The 22,236-nt window shown below is 32.6% G+C and overlaps 1 protein-coding gene across 1 annotated transcript in view; it reads left to right on the top strand.

Moving 5' to 3' along the window:
* KYNU (kynureninase) overlaps nucleotides 1–22,236 on the top strand; it is a 99,966-nt gene that overhangs the window by 57,938 nt on the left and 19,792 nt on the right. The window contains exons 9-10 of the mRNA XM_016136366.2: nucleotides 7,495–7,593; nucleotides 8,395–8,468. Coding sequence (XP_015991852.2) covers nucleotides 7,495–7,593; nucleotides 8,395–8,468 — 173 coding nt within the window. The remainder of the gene's footprint in view (nucleotides 1–7,494; nucleotides 7,594–8,394; nucleotides 8,469–22,236) is intronic.

Below are 22,236 nucleotides of genomic sequence, written 5' to 3'. Positions count from 1 at the left end.
CAAAGACAAAAACATATGATATTTCTTGCTTTATTGAGTGGGATTTTGAACATTTTTAAACTACTGTTAATTGTCCAAGAAACTTCATTGTAAAAGCTATCTGAACAAATAACTTATGCAATAAAATTACAACAGAAACAAAAGACCTCAAATAATATTCTTTTGAGATTTAACATCAGTTTAGAGAATATATATTAACAATTATATGACATTATTTGTTCTTTGCTTATTTATTCAACAATTATTTAGGCTCATATTGTGCAAAAGTAGAAGACAATTAATTGGAAAATTGCTACAAGAGATCTATGAAAACAGGGCTGGAAGATGAGAAAGAAGAGAGTGTTTGGCAAAGAAATTTTTCCATAGAAGTTATCCTGTAATCAAAATCTGAGCTATCCAGACAAATGAAGAGGGCAGAATACCCTAGAAAAAAAAGGTTTATGCAAACAGAGGAAGGTAGGTATGAGGCACCTGAGACAAGAAAGTTGAAAAAGACCAGATCATAAAGTCATACCAAGGAAAATAAGTTACATTCCGAAGTTAAAAGGAGGATCTTTAGAGGAACACAGGGAGTCATAATTAATTGAATGTGTGATTTTAGAAAGTTCATTGGAGGCAGGCAGGCTGGAAATATTCAGAATGACATAAATCACTGGACACAGACTATTAGAATACTATTTTAATAGTTTGGGGATTGACTCTAAAGCAAAGTGACTGAACACTGCTATGTTTCTATGTGATTGCAGCAATATGAGTGTGAGCTCCTGTGGATAATTTTAATAAAAATCTGTTAAAAATATTTGTTAATTTAAAATTTTTGATAGATACTCATATTTGGAATTTATGGTTTTTTTCCTAATCATATTGTTTTACCTACTTTTAGAAATAAAATACTAAAAATATTAACTGGACAGCCATAGAGAAGTTTGAGGGAATTATTAGTTATTTCTTTATTTTTATGATGCTGCCATCTAGTGAAACATTTGTAAAATCACTTTGTGGTGAGATCAAGTTTGTATCTTCTAGGGCTTTCCTAAAAATGGTTACATTTTAATAGTTAATGTTTTCTACCATCCATGGGGAAAGAATTGTACATGCATTAAAACATTATAGATGCCACAGGAATTTTTTTTTTTTTTGATGTGGTACCACAGATGTGACCACAGGGCTTTTAATAACAAGATAAGGTAGGTAAAGTTTCATGGTTCATTGTGTCATTCTTTATAAATAATTGATAATAAAATGAAAATGCTGCCTTTTCTATTCCTTGATTTAAATATATATTAAAAATTAAGTTGTAAAAATTGTTTCATAAAAAAATCAATACTTTAATTGAAAATGTTGATAAAAAATTTTCAAATTCAGAATTTTCTTTCTGAAATAGGATTTCAGTATTAAAAGTGTATCTTAAAATATAAACAGGAGACCATTCAAGAGAATATAGAAAGTAGATGCTGTGCATGCCTCCTCTCACGACCACACCAAACTTATAATGAAACTATAGAGCAATCATCACTGGGAGTCTCCTGAGGTCTGGCTGAACAGAAGTCCTATAACGGAACACACATAAGAGGTTACCTCAAAACTGGTAGGAAGGAGTGGAGATATGAAATGGCCCAGTCCCACAACCACGTGTGACAGTTGAGAATAGAGAGAGTTATCTTGGCTACAGAGCCCCCACCTTCCCCCTGAGGAGCAAGGGGTCTTGGACCTACACTGGACTTCTCAGAGCAGGCTCCCAGTGTCAGGATAAAAAGTCCCCATAACCTCTGCTGTGAAAACCAGCGAAGGTTGTGGCTGAGTGAGATGGGCTGCAGGAGTTGCCGACGTTCCTTTTAAAGAGCCATGCCTGGACTTACTAACAGATTCATTCGCTCTGGGCTCTCACACTGGGGCATCTGCTCGAGGAGTGACAATGACATACAGAGAGACACTGAGTTGTTGAACTTCAGGGTGAGGGGTGGAGGGGCAGCTTTCTCCTGGACAGAAGTGCTGGCAGTACTCACTGTTCCTTTGTCAAGCCCTCCCCTCACCCAGCATGAAAACACAGGCCGCCTCTATATCTGAGTTCTCATCAACCTGGGTAACAGGTCACTTCATCTAGGTAATTCCTTAAGACTCTTGCGGTCCCACCCAAGCTGTGTCCAGTGGTTTATTTCATACAAATAGCCTGCCTTGGCTCATGCTGCAGACTTTCTCAAAATCTCTCAGAGGCTCATGAAACTCAAAGAAACAGCATCTGGCTTCAGTGTGCCCTATACCTTTTGCTGAGCAGCTCCAAGTCCGACATTAGCAGCAGGCAGCCTCAGTTCCTAGCTTGGCCTCTTGGGGTGCCTATAAGCCCAGAATGGGTGGCAACCATCTGCAGTTTGCCTTGTGACTCTTACCGGGTAGCTCTGGTTGTGCACAGGCTGTGGTTGATCTTAGCCTGCATCTGGGACCCTTGTAGGAGGCCCTTGGGCCAGCATATCCAGTGGCTTGCTTTGACCAGAGCTAGACACCGCCTAGGGCTGCATCTGTGGAGGACATACCTAAATAGCAGACTGAGCAGGCACCAGAGTCCTACTGAAGTGAATCTTACTCCATAGGCGCAATCTCTCACTGGCTAATTCTCACAAGCAATCAGCCCAAGGGTGAATTCCTCCCATCATTGTGCAAATAGCAACCAAGTCTCAACTACAATAGAAAGGCACAGGCAGCCCACACAAAGAACACACTTTAGCACCTGGCTCAGATGACCAGGGAAGACTGTGGCAGTGGACCCCACAGAACATCAATTACATAAAGTCACTCTACTAAGACTAGGAGATTAAGGATCCCTGCCTAACACATAGAAGCAAATGCAGGAAGGTAGCCAAAATGAGGAGACAAAGAAACATGTCCCACGTAAAAGAATAGAAAAAAGTTCCAGAAAAAGAACCAAATAAAATGGAGACAAGGAATCTACTAGATACAGATTTCAACAATAGTTATAAGGATGTTCAATGAATTTAGGGGTAGATGAGATGAACTCAGTGAGAACTTTAATGAAAAGATAGACAAAATAAAAATGGAGATGGAAAACATAAAAAAGAACCAGTTGGAAATGAAGAATATAACATCTGATATGAAAAGTGTGTTAAAGGGAATCAACAGATTGGCTGAAACGGAGGATCAAATCAGCAATATAGAGGATGGGGTAGCAGAGGACACCCAATTAAAACAGTAACAACAAAGAAGAATCTAAAAAAATGAAGATAGTTTAATGGGCCTCTGGGACATTAAGGGTAACAACATTTGCATCATGGGGTCCCAGAAAGAGAAGAGAGAGACCAAGAAAGTGAAAACCTATTTAAAGGGATAATGATGGAAAACTGCCCTAACCTTATGAAGGAAATAGACCTACAACCCAGGAAGTTCAGAGAGTCCCAAGCAAGATGAACTTAAAGAGGCCCACACCAAAACACATCGTAAGTAAAATGTCAAAGGTTAAAGATGAACAGAATCTTAAAAGCCAAAAGAGAAAAACAATTTGTTACCTACAAGAGAGATCCCATAAGACTGCCAGGAGCTTTCTCAGTAGAAACTGTGTAGGCCAGAAGGGATTGGAAGAAAATATTCAAAATGATGAAAAGAAAGGACTTAAACTAAGATTACTCTACCTAGCAAAGCTATTATTTAAAATCAAAGGACAGATAAAGAGCTTCCTAGACAAGAAAAAACTAAAGGAGTTCATCACCACCAAGTCAGTATTATAGGAAATGTTGGAAGGACTTCTTTAAGAAGAAGAAAATATGAATCAAAAATATGAATAAAGAAGGGCAATAATTATATATCTATTAGAAAAATACTTCAAGCAAAAAATTATTAAATGCTCCAATCAAGAGGGTAGCCAAATGGTTAAGAAAACAAGACCCTTACATATGCTGCCTACAAAAGACTCACTTTAGATTAAAATACACACACAAACTGAAAGTAAATTCGGTTAATTGTGAATATTTCATGATGGACTTAGAGGGTATTGTACTGAGTGGAGTAAGTCAGATAGAGAAAGATGAATGCCATACAACTTCACATACATGTGAAATCTAAAGAACAAAATCAACAACAACAACAAAAAAACAGAGACAAACACATAGATACAGAGAACATTTTTGAGGGTTATCAGATGGGAGGGTGGCTGGGCTCAGTGAAAAAGGGAAAGAATGAAGAAGTACAAATTGGTAGTTACAAAATAGTCATGTAGATATAAAGTATAGCATAAGAAACATAGTCAATAATATTGTGATAACTATGTACAGTGTCAGATGGGTACTAGATTTATTGAGGTGATCATTTCATGAGTTATATGGATGTCTAATAACTATATTGTACACTTGAAAATAATATAATATAATATTGCATGCCAACTATAATTGAAAAATAAATAATATTATTAAAAAAAATCCATTTATTTGTATGAGGGTACCTTCCCTCTTGCCAGTATTCAAACATATATAAAAAAGTGTGTGCACGTGTGTGTGTGTGCATATGTGTGTGAATTGAACCTAAACATTAGTCTGCAAACCTGGGTTTTGATAATCTCTAAATTTTGATAGAGTTTAATTGTATTTCTTTCCTATCACTCACAAAACTTCTTTTAGTATGAAATATCTGTTGTATTTTTATGACATGTATTGCTTGCTTATTTTTTTGTGAGAAGCAAAATCCAAACAAAAATTAATTGATTATTTAGTAGTAGTAAAAACTTTTTTTGTATGAGATGCTAGCTCAGAGCACATTATAATGAGCAAGGTTTCCAATTAACTGACTCTTCAATATATTGAGTTTTCTTTACAGATACTAAGCTATAGGGAAGGGGTCAGCAAATCTTTTCTGCAGTAAGTCATATTAAATATTTTAGACTTGTCAGATATATAGTCTGTATTGCAACTACTCAATTCTGCTTATAAAAGCAGACATAGACAATATTTAAACAAATGAGATTGTTGTGTTCGAATGTAACTTTATATTAAAAAGAGATCATAGTTTGTATCCTTCTGTTCTAGGGAAAGTACCTGTAATAGCAATTTGGCGTTAGTTATTGTTAAGAGGCAGAACAATCTAAAACCGGTCTCTCTGCAATTGCTTCTCTCAAACACTTCTATCAATAGATATGTTTCTTCGAAGTTGCAGGATATCTAAAATTTTGAGAATGCAATCATTATCTGTGCACTTAGTAAGCTAAGAATAGAATTTAGAGGTAAAACATTTTTGTAAAGTATCATCCTCATTTAATGATGAGTTTATTTTTTAATTCATGTTCATGGACAAAGTTGTCAATGTGGAATGAATCACTATGTTCTCCAAGTAAAACTTTAAAAATTTTGATATGCAGAAAGCTAAATGGTTTGACAGTAAGCCATTAAATGAGAAAGTTGCTACTTGGGTGCACTTTGGATAATAAAAATTTACTGCTCCAGGTTATCCTTCTGGAAACTTAGTGGAAACAGAGGATCAGTTTCTAAAACACTGAATTCTCCTAAGCAGAGATACAAAACATGGGAAGCCATACAAATAAATAGCTAAAACAGAATAGAGTCAGATAGTAAGAGGCTGTTCAGGTCTCAAATCAGTAGGGAGAACACAATTTAGAATCAAAAACAGCATCATATCTTATTGGTCAACTTTGTGTCAGCTGATCTAGGCAGATGTTGGTCTCAGGGATCTAATTCACATTTTTTTTTTTTTCATTATCCATCTGAGCCAGACAGTTGGCCCAGACTAGTTCTTTTCACAGAGATGGCAAAGGGAAAGAGAGGGCAAGCACTCAAAAGCTTTGGGATTCTGCTTACATGCATTACAATTCACCTGGCTGGTCACAGAGGCAGAGAATTGAACCCTGCCCACAGTGGGTGGAACTGAAAAGTGACATTGCAAAGGACAAGGATACAAAAAAGGACAAAAGAACTGAAACCATTAAGGCAATTTCCCACAGCATGCATACACTTGAATTGATTAAATTAAATATGGATGTGATATGTGATTAAGTGATAAACTGCAAACTTCTATTAATTCTTTCAGATTGATAGGATACACTAAAGCAGATGTTCTCAAACTTTTTAGTAATGCGAAACCTTTAGACTCTTAAAAATCATAGAGGACCTGTATTTGTAATTAAAACAGAATTTTAAAACGCATGTATTTATTTTATTTTTAGAACAGCAATAACAAACCCATTACACATTAACATAAATAATATATTGTTAGGGAAACAAAACCATATTTTCTGAAATAAACAAAAAAACATTTTAACTTTGGCAAATCTGTTTACTGTTTTGTTTAACAGAAGACAGCTGATTTTTTATATCTACTTCTACATTCAATCTCTTAATTTTCTTTTTCTTTGTGAAGAATAAAGAAAATTAGCCGTTGTGCAGATATATAGTCAGAAAAAGCAGAAGTCATTTAACAAGCTTTTCAGTTAATGGTGAATATTTTTTGATAATACCGCAAAATTTAACAAGTAAGAAATTAGAAGTTATAGTGTGGAATGTAAAACTAAATTACTAAACTTTCTGTACTTTCTTATATTAAAATCCATTGGTTGGTTTTGCATTTTGAAGAGTTCTTTTATCCATAACATGTAACATCAAGCATTTGTCATTTGGAAAATATTGTTTCGCTGAGTTATGAATATTTTCCAAATATTTACATAGTTTATTGTACATTATTTTAAAAGTAAATATTACTACTAAGCTCATCAGAAATAGCTTTAAATCCTGGGAAGGGGTCATCCTCATAGAAATGAATTTTCCAAGTTCTAATTTCCAAGTTCTAAATTTCTAAATTTTCCAAGTTCTAATTTCTCTTGGAAACTACTTTTTTTCTTTAGAAACAAATACAAGTTGTTTTCCTTGACTTGACAGTCTCATGCAACTCACACTACTATCAGTTTCTCTTTCATTAAAAAAAAAAAAGTTATCAAGTAACAGTGGCTTGCAACTCAAATAACCTCATAAGTGCATTTTGTTGAGACAACCATCCTACTTCAAAAGGTGATCAAGTGTTTTATGCATAAATCCCACCTTAAACCTTAAAAATATGAGAATTTAGATATGGAGATTTAATAAAAATGTATCATGTTACAGCTTTACCAAGGAGACTTTTAAATGAAATTATCTTTTCCCCCCCCGCAACTGAATGGCTCTGATATGCAGTGGCTACCAGTACTATTTGGTGCCACTGCTTTGATTTATGCTAAGTTGCCGGTAATTTTACCTGTCACTACCTTTGCATTATCAGTGCAAATCAACACAGTGACAAAGGCAAATAATGTATATTATGAAAACTATTTAGACCTAAGAGGGTCTTGGAAATGCCCAGGGTTTGTGATTTACACATAGCGAACCACCGCACCAACTGGTGAACCATATTTATGGTACAGCAGTTTGTCAAAGATTTTCTTAAAAATATTTGTACTTACTATTTTAATCATTAAGCAAATTTAAACCTTGGTATTATGTTCTCCCCTAGGGTTGTTTTGTTGGCTTTGATTTAGCACATGAAGTTGGAAATGTTGAACTCCACTTACATGACTGGGGAGATGATTTTGCCTGCTGGGGCTCTTATAAGGTACAAACTGGTTAATATATTTACATCCTTTTATTCCACATTAACTTTAACCTTAATTAAAAGAAAAATGAATAGGTGACCATTTTTAACTATTTGTATAACTTTTCTCCATTTCTTTTATTAGTATATTTTGTGGTTTTAATTATTTGTAGAGTCATAAAATAGAATAGTATGATTAAATTTTGGTGTTTCCATCCACTATAGAGTACTTACTTATTCCTTCAATTCCCTGGCTGCTATTTAAAAAAAAAAATTTTAAAGTTAGGGGATTCTGGAAAAGAGCTCCACACTTAAAACTTAATTCAAATTGATTAAGTTCTGAGTTTGTTTTCTTTTGTTTTTATTACTCTTTTTGATACTTTGTGAAATTTCTACATATGTAAGATAATTCTTATTTGCAGACAATTTAATTAATAAGGAGCACGAAAATGAAACTAATTTTATTTTAATTTAGAAGTTTTTAAAATATAATACTTTGATAATTATTTAAATATTTTTGTGACAGAATAATTGAAAGTAACATGTTTTGAAACTAGATAAACTTCAGTAAAACCATTATCTACTAGCTGTGACAAAATTTGGCCAAAAAAGTAATAGCTATTTATTCTCTAATAATGCTATGTTTCATTTGTTTTTCTTTAAACAAGGTAACCCAAAATTTTGTTTAATCATAAATGCTTAAATAATCACACATTTGGATCTGGCTAAAGTTTGGTTTCATAACAAAAAAGTATGATTATATTGTTAGTTTTTGTCATGTATTCAGATAAACTCATGCAACTTAGTTTATTTTCAAGCCAGTATTTAAATGCAGGAGCAGGAGGTCTTGCTGGTGTCTTTGTCCATGAAAAGCATGCCCACACAATTAAACCTGCATGAGTATCATCTTTTGATTATTCTTTGATGATGATTAAGTTACTTTTCGTTAATAATATGCTAAATTTACATAAATTCTTTAAGATGCTACCATTAAGAATCTGAATTGATTATAATTATTTTACTACTTTGTTAACAATAATTTGTTTATCAGGAATAAATGCTTTCCAAAGGGTTCAATTGTTTGAACAAGAAATTTAATCACAGAAATGGAAGCTTTGGTGCTAAAAAAAAAGTCACTATGATCATGTAGAGCATATGGTTTAATGCAAAGAGACTACTTATTTTTTTCCAAAAATTAAACTTTAGAAAATTTCAGATTTCTAGCATTAATGAGTAAATCAAAGGCATCCAGAAATGTGCCTAATAGAGCTTTAAATGTGATGCGTTATTATTTTTAAAAATCTCATTTGCCTCTAAAGCTAGAAACATAATACGATGGTCTTGTAAGGAACATCTCCTGTCCTAAAAGATTTTATAACCCATGAAAACTGAAGAAGCTGAACACTGAGCAACAGACTATGTAAAAAATAATACTTTTCTATTTTATGTAACTTTCTTCATTTTTATAGAGCAAGTATAAATGCAAATGTGATACATCAACAAATTTACACATTTTTATTTGAGGAACTCATAGTATTTCTTTAACTTTTTTTTTTTGTCTGGTATGGCGATAAAGAAATAATATTCTGGGGGAAAAGAATCTTCCATAGTTGTACCACAGTGTGTAGTATAAGGAGACTGTCTAGACTCTTAATAGGTAACGTAATGATGTTTGATTAGTTTTCTGAATCTTCTCCACCACTGGCTTAGTGTTATATAATCTTCACAAGCATTAAAGCTGAATTAGTAATAATACTTGGAGCGCTTCACGTTTCTGAGTTCCTACACATATAAATCCTAGAAATTTAAGATTATTTTCTATAGTTCATTTAATCATGTTTAAAAATTCTTCAAGATTTTAAAGTTTTGAAATTAAAAAGAGCATTCTCTTTAGATAGGTATTTGTCAGGCAGAAATCTCCCTTTCATAACTGTCAGTACATTAGATTTCTCCTCTTGTCCCAAATTCTCTGAAAAAAATATAAAACATATGTTATAGGAATACTAGGCATTTTTTAAAAGTTCTCTTTTTCATTTTTCACAAACTTCATTGATGTTTTACCTAGCATACTTGTTTTCCACACAGACCGTATATAGATATTACTGGCTTTTGTGTGGTGATTCATCCTGATTGATTCCCACTCTTCACTTATTTAAATTGTAAAAGAGGATCTGATGTATTATACCCAAAAGACGAGCCAGATGGGGGTAGCAGGGTCATTGTAACTAATCTATACAAATTCTAGAGAATGCAAATTTTGATAGTTAAGCTCTGCTCTTACAGCATCAGTCTAATTCTCTCAAGATTTTTTTTCTCCATTATTTATTCTTTATGGCTAAGAACCAGAAGAGGGTGAAGGGGTTATAGTGTGTATATGTATGCCTTATCTTATAGAACTCCAACATCTTCTAGATGCTGTAATTGTTAAGTTTATGTTCTTTGAAGAAAGACCATTTAGGCAGACAAGAGTCACATTCAGTATGACCACTTGCTGATCCATAACCTGAAGAATGTTCCTTGACATCTCAGTGTTCTTGCCCCTAAAAATACAATATAAGTACCTACCTTATAGTTAATTATTGCGAGAATAAAATAGGACGATGTATGTAAAGCACTAACCACAGCCACTTAAGCATTATATGTGATCCATACATGTAGGCTAAGCACTCTGTTACCTCACTGTGAAGTTACCTTTTTAACTTGCAGACTTTTGCCTAGTAGAGAACATTTCTCTCAAGCAGGAAACATAACTCCAAAGGTTATATTTTGTCACCTTTATGACATTAAGCAGTTTTGTACCTGTCACCAAGTTCATTTCAGCAGGCCTTTGACAGACGAACTTTGTAAGTCTCCATTGCTTGAATTCTCTCTTGTACCAGACTTACCATCTTACTGGTTTCTTTGCTAATAAATTAGTTGAATGAGATCTTTGTGTGTGTGTTCATTTTATATTTGTACCAAAAACATACTTTAAACTTTTTTTGAAAATTGTGCATTACTAACTATTATTGCATTTTAACTATCTGGCTTTAGAGACTGACAAGACTCAAATTAGGCTTGACTCACAAAGCCCTCCTTCAAGAAACCCTGGTTCTCTGTTTGTTTGTTTGTTTGTTGTTAAAGCTTCTTTTTTATATTACATCAGAATGACTAATTCCAATGGTACTACTACCTTCTACCCTATAGTGGAATATAACTGATAATGATGTTGCAAACTTTGTTGCTTAAAAAAGGATGACATCTAGTGGCTAACCATGTTATTTAAAATAAATAGTATCCAAATAACATTTCTTTTCCTGGTCATCATACATTCTTTATCAAGGATTCTTAAAGTATATATACTTAAATTATTTTTATTTTAGATCATTTGACTATATATTTATAAGGCAATAATTGTGTAGTCAAAGCCTTCAAAAAAAAGGTAGAACAGGATGAAGGTAGAAGTCAAGGTGGGAGGTATTCTAAGTGCAAGGTTAAACAGCATGCATAAATGTTCCTCAAGGCCAGAGAAGAAGGGTACTATGGAAGTGGCTGATCTACCTTGTGTAGAGAGCAGATTCCAGGATATATAATTCTGAATTCTAAAATATCTTTTGTATGATGTTTCCATAAGCCACTGGTAAATTACATTTCTACCAAGATATTTCACTTCCTTTTGTTTGTTTAAATAGGCATTTTGGCCAAACTGATGACCTAAGAGTTTTTCTAAGAATGCTTTACCAGTAAAGAGAATGAGTAGGGATCAGAGTCAATCCATCGCATTAAACGTCATAACTGAAGCTGTAATTTACAGCTAGAATTTGACCTTTTCCTAGTTTATCATCACTTTTTCTCTCAGGTAGCATATGCTAAACTTCATTTGTAGCTAAGAATTATACTAAATAAGGACTGATAGTGAGTAAACACCATCTTGTGCATTTTTTTTTCCTTTTAGGTCTGACTTCAATTCAGTCTATAAAGTTAATTGTTGCTTTGAATATGAAAAGAAATATTTTTATATGTAAAAATTTGACAGTCAGAAATGTATCACTAAAAAAGTTCTTAAAATACCTTTGAATTTTTCTTTTTAACTTTATAAATGTCGACTTTTTGGGTACATTTTAAATTAATATTTAACTTTTTGATTTTAGTGGTTTCAAAGATATCCGAAATCTATAAAAAGATTCTTCTGCAAGAACCCATAGACTACAATTCAAGATTCTCCTCTCCTGCATTTTTTCAAAGAGGGATTCTAACATGAATATAGGAATGGATTATATGAGCTATTAAGATTCCTTCTATCATTTACTTTTTCACCCTGTCCAGTGTAATCATACATACTGGAAAACTGCTCTCCCTTACTTTCCATGATGGTATAATAAACCTCCAAATATTTCCATGTGTTAGATCTCTTGAGTGTTCATTTCTCCTGGATTTTTTTTTTTTAAGCTTTCTGAGTGGCTAGTAATGGGACTGAGTAATAACTTTGATGAAAATGCTAGAATTTCAAGTCATGCCAATACATTTTCATACTCAACTAGAGTTTGATTGATGACTTTAATAGGGATGACATTTTAAAGACTTCATTAAGGGCTTGAGTCATCCCCTTTATTGTAATTTGCAGGTAAACAGGAACCAGTGAAAGAGGTTAGTTGACTTCAGTGCATGGTTAAGGCAAATTTTTGAACTCAGATGTAAGTTAGTATTATCATTTGGCACATTAAACAATATTCAAGAAGTCTAAGAAAAGATAAAAATAAGTATTAAGAATTTTGGCAAAAAAAACTTTAAAAATTATAAGCATATATCATGCTTGGCTCAACTGTACAATTAATGTTGTAAGAGGAGAACATCTAATGTGCCTTCCTTCTGGGCAGTGCTGAGTTGGTTTATTTAATTCCATATACTTTAGAGACAATGCTGGAGAATGCCATAGCCCAAAACTTATCTACAATTTAAACGTTGTTTTGTTTTCTTAGTGATCCTTTCTGACTTACTACTTATCACATCCTTGTCTAGTGTCTGCATAATGTCTCCTTGTTAAAGACCGAAAGAACGAGGACGTGTAGGTGGCAGTAATGAAGTGTGTAAATTCACAAGACTCCAGGTGCTTTCAGTTGGGATAGGCCAATATCAGTAGATTTCTAATCGAGCGTTTCCACAGAATCTCTAGTTGAAATATGACCTAGCCTTCCCAGGTCACATGTTTTATTTACCTCTTCAGCCTGTTACTGGAGTTGCATGTTCAGCATTAATGTGGATGACTCCTCAGCAACAACTTCTCAACCTCTCAGCCATGTTAGGTATACTTGGCCATCCCCTTTGTCATTAACATCGAACTTCCACAGCCCTAAGTCGTGTATGATTTTATCTTGATTCTGTACCAATGTGGATGATTACTCTATTTCACAAGGTTTACTCTTTCACCATTTCATGAGTTCTCTCCATGTTCTTTTGTCTGGGAGTATCTCATCCATAGTCATGATTTCAACAACTGACATTTCTAGAAGACACTGATTTGCATTTCCAGCTTTACCACTTGCTCTCTTTTTAGCCTTTATTTTCATCTGATTACAAATTGCAAGAGTTCCCGATTATCAAAGAATCCCTGAAGATACATGGTAATGTAGAAAAACAAAGGTTGTCATGACAGGAAATATTTGCGAATGAACGACCCACTTATAAAATTAGCCCTTACTTAACACCTTTTCTCAATTATTATTAGTATTTATGTCTAAGAGTTATTATTTTAAAAAAATCTTGCTGATTATAAAATGTTTTAATATCAAATAACAATGAAAACATGATGAAAATGGGTTATAAAGTAAAATTTTTTTAAGAGATTCAAGATTTCATGAGGCAAGTGATGCTCAAGAACGGCTAAATTACAAAATCATGAAAAATGAGAATCTTTCAGAGTTAGAACCATTAACAGATGAAGTAGAGGAAATTAGACATGGTTCTTCAAAAGCAAATGACTTGAATATCAGGGATTAAAAGGAAATGAATGCTTCAAAAACTTTTGTAAAATGATCATTTTTATTGTCATGCTAAAGAAGTTAAATGTAATATAAAAGAGATTCATTTTTGCTATTATAACATTTATCAAAATATACCAAAAAGTCAAAACTAGATTTATTATTTATTCTTTTTAATAATTATCAATTATAATTTTAACCTAAGTATTGTAAAACATTTTTGCAAATTTTTATGCTTATTCGAGCCAAACTGATGGCATATGCCCATGAGCAAGATCTCAAATGCTCCTTAATATTATAAAATTATAAGTTTAAGTTTTTAGGTAATGTTAAATGGTTTTCAAGAACATCTCAAACAAGTATTTCATTTTTTCTTCAATAATTACTAAAAAGTATGATTACTGCTATAAAATAAATTTATTTTAAGTGGCTTTTCCCCAGCATTTCATTTGTCATTAACTAATGAGGACTTTCAATATATCCATGTCTTTTTAATCTCAGGAATTAAACATGATAAAATTTCTATTTTATCTTACTCTAATAAAATCATGTTTTTTTCCTAAGCTGTTCATTGATTTATCATATAAAGAGAATAATTCTGAGTCAATTAAAGAGACAGAAGAAATATAACTAACACATACCTTTGTATAAAAAATTTTCATAGGCAGAAACAAATATAGAATATTGCCTATGATTTTAAAATCTTACAATCTGGAGAGATATCATTTAATAGGCAAATAAATGATTTAAATAACAAGTAACACAAAATTAAAATATTTGTCACAAGGCAACTTCTTAATAATTGCTAGGTGAGTTCTTAGACACTGCTATAGTAGTTGTGAAAGGGTACATGACTTTAACTCAGAGCTGCTTTGAAAATCTTGACCAAGGTTGTGGGGAAACTTATGGATATATATCCTCCAAAAAATGAAATGCTATGTTAACGAAGTGAATAAATTTACTGTTACTTTGAAAGCTGAAAATGTTGCCTATGAGAAAGATTTCACGTGATTAGTTTCATTAATTTAAGGAAGTATAAAGAAGAGAGTATTACCTAAATGACTTTTCTTAAAGGGATATATCAAGTGATCTTTTCCTTTTTCAACTCCTCAGTAAAAATTTTAAGGAATCTGAGTTATTGACTTAACATTTAAATGTCTGCCTCTTATCATAGAATTGTTCTTTATCTCTTTTCTACAATATTTTAAAAATTATAAACCGTAGCAAAATCAAGTTTGCTTCAGGCTTACACTTAGTTCCAAAGCCATGCTCATGGAGTGGGTTGTACATGCCATAACTCCTAGCCTCCAAATCTTCACTTGTAAGGGATCCAAAAGAAGACAGACTGATTAAAGAAAACTCATTTATGGAATAATGATATATAACCTACACCTGTTTTAATTTGAAAACCTCTTTAGGTCAATAATTTTAAAAGAATCCCTCATTTTCTTTGCCTTACAATTTTACTATGAAAAATTTTCCAGATAATCTTTGTATGTGGTGAATTTAAGCTGGGATCATAAAAATATCATTTATGTACTAAGGAGTGATCACAGTTAAAAATAAGTTCAGTAAATACTCTGACTTTTTAAAAGTTATACAGGCTCTTAAAAGAAAGCCAAAATAGTAATTATCAGTATAAAAAAGATAAATTAAAGCCATTGTTGCTTGAAAAATCACTACTCTCAAATAATGATAACATAATAATTAATTTGAGAAAATTAAAATCTTTTGAAATCTTAAAATTTGTTTTCTAGAATTTCCATCTAGTGTCTCTGAAGGCATATGAGGTCAATGATTCTTTCAGCCACAAATAGTACAATTCGTCAAAGAGCTTCAGCTCTTGTTTAATTGTTTCTAATTTTATCTCTAAAGTGACCTTTGAAATCTGTATTTTTTAAATATTAATTATGAGGAGTAATTGCTAAACTTTTATTTGTTCTTCTTGCAAATATACATGTGTTCATCTGGCTCTTTATGAATGCCAAAACAACCTTGGCACAATGATGCATGTTGTGTGGAGCTCATCACACACAGACCCGCTGGGTCCTGGGGCTTCCAGACTGAAAGGTTAACTTCACACATCACAAGAACACTTGTGTATACATTGCACAGAACCAAAGTCTAAACAACTCTAATCCATTTTCTCCTTTGTTCACTTGTTTTTACTCTACTCTAGAGGAGAAGATTTGATTGGGAGTTCTCCTTTTCTCTAGAATTGAATTCTGTCTTCATCATGACCAGTTCATGTATAGATAGATAGCTTGCCTTGGTCTCCATATCAAATCCTGCTCTAATCAGCTTTGCTCAAGGCCACAGACAATTTGGCACAAGCCATGACAACTTAAGCAGAAAATGGCCATTTGGCTTTTTTTTATAAGAAAAAAATTAAAAATTGATTATAAATTAATTCTAAATTGAGTATAAGGCCATTGTTTTTTCTGATCTTTCTTTATTTCCATAGTCTAAGAAACCCTGGAAAATATATATTTTTTTAAATTTTGTTGTTGAATATATAGCTTTTTCTTTACTCCCAGCATAATAGACAAACCATCTTCTAACATATGGAAGCATTTCTATTTTCCAAGTTATTCTGAAGGGGGTATGATTTGCAAAATACTGTCAAATTAAATATGTATTTCCATATGCTTCTACAAAGACCAAATATATCCATGAAAACTAGCTACAGACAACTCAAAAAAAAATTTTCTTCATGAGTATTTCAATTAACGTTGCAAAAATTTCTTCTAAAGTCTTAAATTCAGATGTATTATCTATGTTTTGGGGCTTTTAACATCAATATAACCTCATAGTATTCTAAATCAATATTTTAAAATAATATATTTCAATCAGTATATGCAGAAAATTTTCAGGGACTTTATTTAATAAAGCTTTCACAACAAGGAAATACTGACTTAGCTCTTTTAAAGAAAATATATTATTTTGGATTGTCAGTAAACAGTTTTTGAGAACTAAAAGTCATGATGTCAGGAAGTGATAATTATGGTTATCACATTGTTAACACACTGGACATATTTGAACCAGCCTCATGTTAAGTAAGATTTGAAGATGTAATTGAATATGTAACAGAACTAACCGAAGTACCGCATCTTAGCAATATTTAATGATCAACGAACAAATGAGAGGAGAAAAGGAATAACTTTGTGATACCTTCTCAAACTACATTTCAGGGTATTGGTAAATCATTTTATTTAGAACAGAACAGAGAGACTGTAAATAGATGCATTTTTTAAAAAAAAAAAAAAAATCAGGATTGAATGCCTTTACTAGGTTTGAGTTGATAGTATTCTACCTGTAATCCTAATATCATGACCATATCAAGCCATCCTTGGAGACCGGTTGCTGGCATCAAGGGATAAATGTACCATTTACATGTTGAAGCAACCTATTTTGGCAGTTTTCAAGATTTTTATTTATCATTAGCTTCTTTGAATCTGCTTCTGTCACTTAGCCATGCATTTATTTTTCCTACAAATGTGCCGGTCACCAACTGCCTGGATTTAGCTTCCCCTTGCTCGTTGTCTCTTTTTTAGTTTGGTTTCTTGGGGGCCTCTTGTTATAATTTATATCTACTGATTTTTCTCCTCCTTATTCCTGTTCACTAACTTCACGTTGCCTGAACTACAGTTATTTTTGGATTCTAATATCAACTTGAACTGTAGCAACTGTAGCGACTGCATTTCTGTTTCCCAACCCTTTCTTCTCACTCTGTATGGTACTTAAGCAACACTAACATCCTGCTGTGAGAAAAGACCTAAAAAAATTGACTGGGAGACCTATGTATCCACTGCAACCATATCCATATCCTACGAAATTGATCTTACTTCCTCATGGGCAGAGTTTTAATATAGTCAAGCCCAACCTTTTTTTGCATTTGCTCATCCAAATTGGATTGATTAGTTAATAAAGACTGTCAGTGGATGCTGGAAGAAACATTTTTACTAATGATAGTTGCATAAAACTTCAAACAACCAAAAATAAAGAACAAAAAAGTCTATAATGTGAAAGGAAGTTAATATTTTCAGTGAACATTGTGGAAGAATTTTGACTTCTAATCCTTGAAGGAACAACTTCAAAAGCATCTGTATGACATTTGTACTCATTAAAAATTTATATATTTATTGAGTATCTGCTATAATCTAGACAATTTTTAATGTATTCAGGACGTATAGGCAGCAAAGATCCCTGTCCTCATAGAGCTAACATCCAGGAAGGGAAGATAGACTGCATACATAACAAAGAGAAAATTAAATATTATATTTGAAGTTGATAGGTCCTGTGAACAATTGGAAAAGTAAGACAGGGAAAAAGAGGTATAGAAATACTCTATGTGAGATCCTTGGCAAAGTGCAGTATTAAAAAGGGATTTAAGAAAGCCCATGTTGGGAAAATAAGATGTGGATGAAGAGGTGAAGGAGGGAAGGATCACCAAGCAGTTATCTGGTGAAGAGAGTTCCAAGCAGAGGGACTATTTTATCAAGGGCTTCAAGACAGGAGTGTGTTTGAAGAACAGCAAGAAGGCTCCCATGGCTGGAATAAATTGAGCAAGCTAGAGATTAGTAGATGAAATTAGAGAGAAAAAGAGGTTTATAAAATGCAGTTTATTATAAGGCAATAAAGACTTGACAACCATTGCCCATTTTGCCATAAAATTGACATGACATAGCAACTTTTAAAATGATCGCTCTGGTGGCTTTGTTAGGAATGGATTGTGAAAGGGTAAGAGTGGATGTTGAAAGACTGCTGGAGAACCAGTACATGAAGTAGGTAATAAGTGACAATTCAAAGCAGAGAAGTAGCAGAGGAGGTGATAAGAAGTTGTAGGATTCTGGATCTATTATAAAAGATAGGTTGCATCACTGTAAAGGAGGTCAAGAACAGAAACATGAATTTCAGTTAAGAATTGTTTGCAATCATAAAGAAATGAGTTGCTCAATATCTAAAATATGGTAATGCAAATGAAATGACAAAAGGAAGACAGTTATTAGAAAGTTGAATCAGAAGGGCACACATATTTGGATAGAGGGTCAAGAATCAGGGAAAATCAAAGAGTAACTTAATGTTTGGGCAAAAGGATGCTAAATCATTAATCAAATGTCATACAGTTTTTTTTTTTTTTCATTTATCAACTAAAGAAAAACTTCTTGAGCATATGCTATAAACAGAAGCAGTATGCAAAGCATTGGGGTTACAAACATAAATGAGATCCCATTGCCCTGGAATGTACCATTTGGTAGAAATAGCCAAAAGAAAGAGAGAGGTTAGAAAATCCTCTGCTGAGGAGATAGATGAGCTGACTGGATAAGTCCTCCACTTAGTCTGACTAAAAGGCAACAGGCAGTGGTGGGTGTTCCATGCAGGGCAGCTTTACATGCATTTCAGTCAGGGGCCAGGGCACAAGTCTTTGAGTTCCAAGCAAGGAATTCTGATTGTCTTAAAGACAAAGAAGAGCGAGCCATGTGATTGTTCATGTGGAGCAAAATTTATGTCTCTTCACCTCGCCAGGTCTTGATTTGCTCAAAGGGGGAAAAAATAGCTATGCCTGGGACATCTCTAAGGTTCCCTTTCAGATTTTAAACTCTTTGATTCTTAAGTGATGAAAATGAGGCATAGGAATAAGAACCTAAAACCAACCGGATGAAAATCTGTGTGTCATTGACCATATTGATGGCTTTGGTGATTCTCTTCTCTACCTTTTTCTAATAGATACAATCAAACACAATGACTGCAGATGATTTGTAACAAACTTTATTATAATTTTCTCTTCTTTTTTCTTTTCTCATATATGAGAAAGTACTATGTATATATTTCTTAAAATTTGGCTGCCAAAAATTGTATTATGAAAATACTAAGAAAAATATATAAAAGCTATTGAATTAATAAATTTCTCCCTACTTTCTGAATAAAACAATCTTTGTGGAACTTTTGATTCTATTAAACATGATTATTTGATGAGGATCATAAGTAATATACTTTTACTTGAGGTTAGGTTATAGAGGATATTAGGATGTAAGATGACAATCAAAGTTATTCCCAATGTTATTACAGATTTTGTTTATGAATGAACAATTATGCTGTACCCCAAATGTCCCATGTTTTTGCAATGCAATAACAGTTTGTCTGATTGAACACGTTTTTGAAGCTACGAAAAAAGTAAGACAATTGTATTTATTTCTAAGTTGTGACCTTAAGAAAGAGAGAGATAGAGAGCAGAGGGAAAGAGAAGAAAAAGAAAAGAGAAGAGGAAGAGGAAAAGAAAAAGGAAAAAAAAGTTTACTTCTAATCAGGTACATATTTCTAAGCATAGACTTAAATTATTAAATATCTGGTGATAAATATTCAAATTAAAGGGCAGTATGAAAACACTCTTTTATGCAAATGTACCTTCTTAGAAAAGACTGTGATCTCATTTCTTTATATGTTGGATTTTGCTCTGATGATGAACTGCATATTTAACATAGGCTAAGAAAACTGGGATAAGTTGTTTTGTTTAGTTTTAGTGAGTTATGGGGTGAGGAGAGGTAAGGGGTTTGCAGAATAGTTTAAATTAATTCCATGCATAAAATATTTAGGGATTTATACTGGAGTTTTTGCCACAAAAGGCTTGTTAAGGAGATCAAGGAGAGTTTGGATATTTCATTTCCTAATTCTTAGCATCCAAAATCATCTAAGTGGATCCCTAGTGGCTTTCTCTTACTAAATCTGAATATCATGCCTCAAGATGCCTTTATAATAAGTGATGCTTTCCATTTGATTATACTTATTTGAAACTCCTTTTAGGAAATTTATGATGTTCAAAGAACATAAAGCATATTAAATCTTTACTTTTTATTATTTATTGGATCTTTTCCAACACCTTCTCTCAAAATTCTGTTAATATCTTCATTCGAAGTAAATTAACTTCCTGCTCAATTTTTAATTTTTGATGGCAAAAGGTTCAAATTTCCAGTCCAAGTACAATGAGATTGCATCTTAATTGTTATTGTTTATATTCAGTTTGTAGGAATGATTTATGAGCTTGTCGTGATAATAGCTACTTATAAACTAATTTAATGGTTTTTACTTTTACTTCATTAACTGTAGATTTTTTTTTAAATTCCTGCCAAGATTATCCATTTGTAAAGATTTCAAATTATAATATATGAATAATCTGCTTACCTAAGTTCCTTAAATAAGATGTCTAGGTTCCTGCATTTTGAAGAAGAGGAACTGAGTGTAGAAATTACAAAAGAATGGAGAAAATTAAAAGAACAGTTTTTAAAGTAGAAAAAAAAATTGCATATATAAAGAACGTGGCTGTTATCTGCCAGCTCAGAACCCTAAATGGTGTGTTTAAGTAATCCTAGGAGTATTGTTTTTATAGAATTTCTTTTTAAAAAAAAAATATCTGTTGCAGGTGATTTTGCATTTGTTTGTGTATATCCTTGGTCATTCCACACCTGGGCTTCAACGACTAATGATTGTGTTATCTTGAGCTATTTACAAAGGCTCCTGGAATCTTAATGTCCCTATCTATGTAATGAGGATAATAATAGTATATACTTCATGGGATTATTTTCAAGATTAAGCCATTGCTTAAAACAGTGACTCATAACAAAAGTTTAATTAACATTTGTTTTTGTTGCTCTCAAAATTATTAAAACAACTACAAGAACTTAATCAGGAAAAAATATATGTCCCTAAATTAAATTTATTTGACTATTTTTGCAAGACATGTGCTAAATGTCTTTCTATCAATTGGAAGATAATATGGGAAACATACTTTATCTCTCTAATGTATTATTTTAGTAAATAGAAATCTGTTTTCTTATTTTCTTTACATTTTTAATTAGTTATATTAGCATGGTTCTTATATTAAAAATATATCATTCATGTTGTTTTTCATGAAAGTATCTAAATAACCTGGAAAATGTCAGATATTAAAGAAGTGATCTAAAGACTTTTATTATACAAGGATTATGAGTAAAAATAAATTTTAATAAGATTAAAATGTCATTCTCTTATAATGCCTCATTTAAATGATTAAACTTCTTTTTATCAAGTGAAAGTGTAGAGCAATTAATTTTGAAAAGTTGCAATTATTTCCAGAAGAAATAACATTTAGAATTTCATTTAGATTGAAGATAGATAGCACTAATGATTAAAAGAACATAGTAATTATTAATACTTTATGTAAGAATACAATGCAAAGGAAGAAAAATACCATATGAAAAATCAATGGCAGTTTGAAACAATTAACCACTACTAGGCCCAAGACTTTGAAGCACATACAACATGGAATACCTCACCCCATTTTTTTAATGGCTACATAGCGGAAACTGTAAGAGAGTTTGTATTTATGATTTGTTGAGTTGTCTTGATGTATATTTTTTAAAGTAATTGCTTTGATCACTGAATGCAATGATATCACTGTCACCTCTAGATATTAGACTTCCTGTTCTGGAGTACTATGGCCTCATTTACTATTAGTTGTTGGGGAATTATGGTGTAATTAATCGCTATAAAGAGCTGCGGTTTTCTTCTGTTTTTCTAACTCTACTTTCCTTCTTTTAATAAACTCAATATTCATATCGATGAAACTAAAACTTCTCATCTTCCTGAGTTTCTAGTTTTATTTCTTTCAGAGTTTCAAGCCACTCACTGTCTTACTCCTAATGAAACATGCCAGTAACTCTGTCTTTCTTGC

Source organism: Rousettus aegyptiacus, unplaced genomic scaffold (genome assembly GCF_014176215.1).
Source record: "Rousettus aegyptiacus isolate mRouAeg1 unplaced genomic scaffold, mRouAeg1.p scaffold_m13_p_2, whole genome shotgun sequence".
Classification (NCBI taxonomy): Eukaryota; Metazoa; Chordata; class Mammalia; order Chiroptera; family Pteropodidae; genus Rousettus; species Rousettus aegyptiacus.
This window is presented reverse-complemented; position numbering and strand designations above follow the sequence as displayed.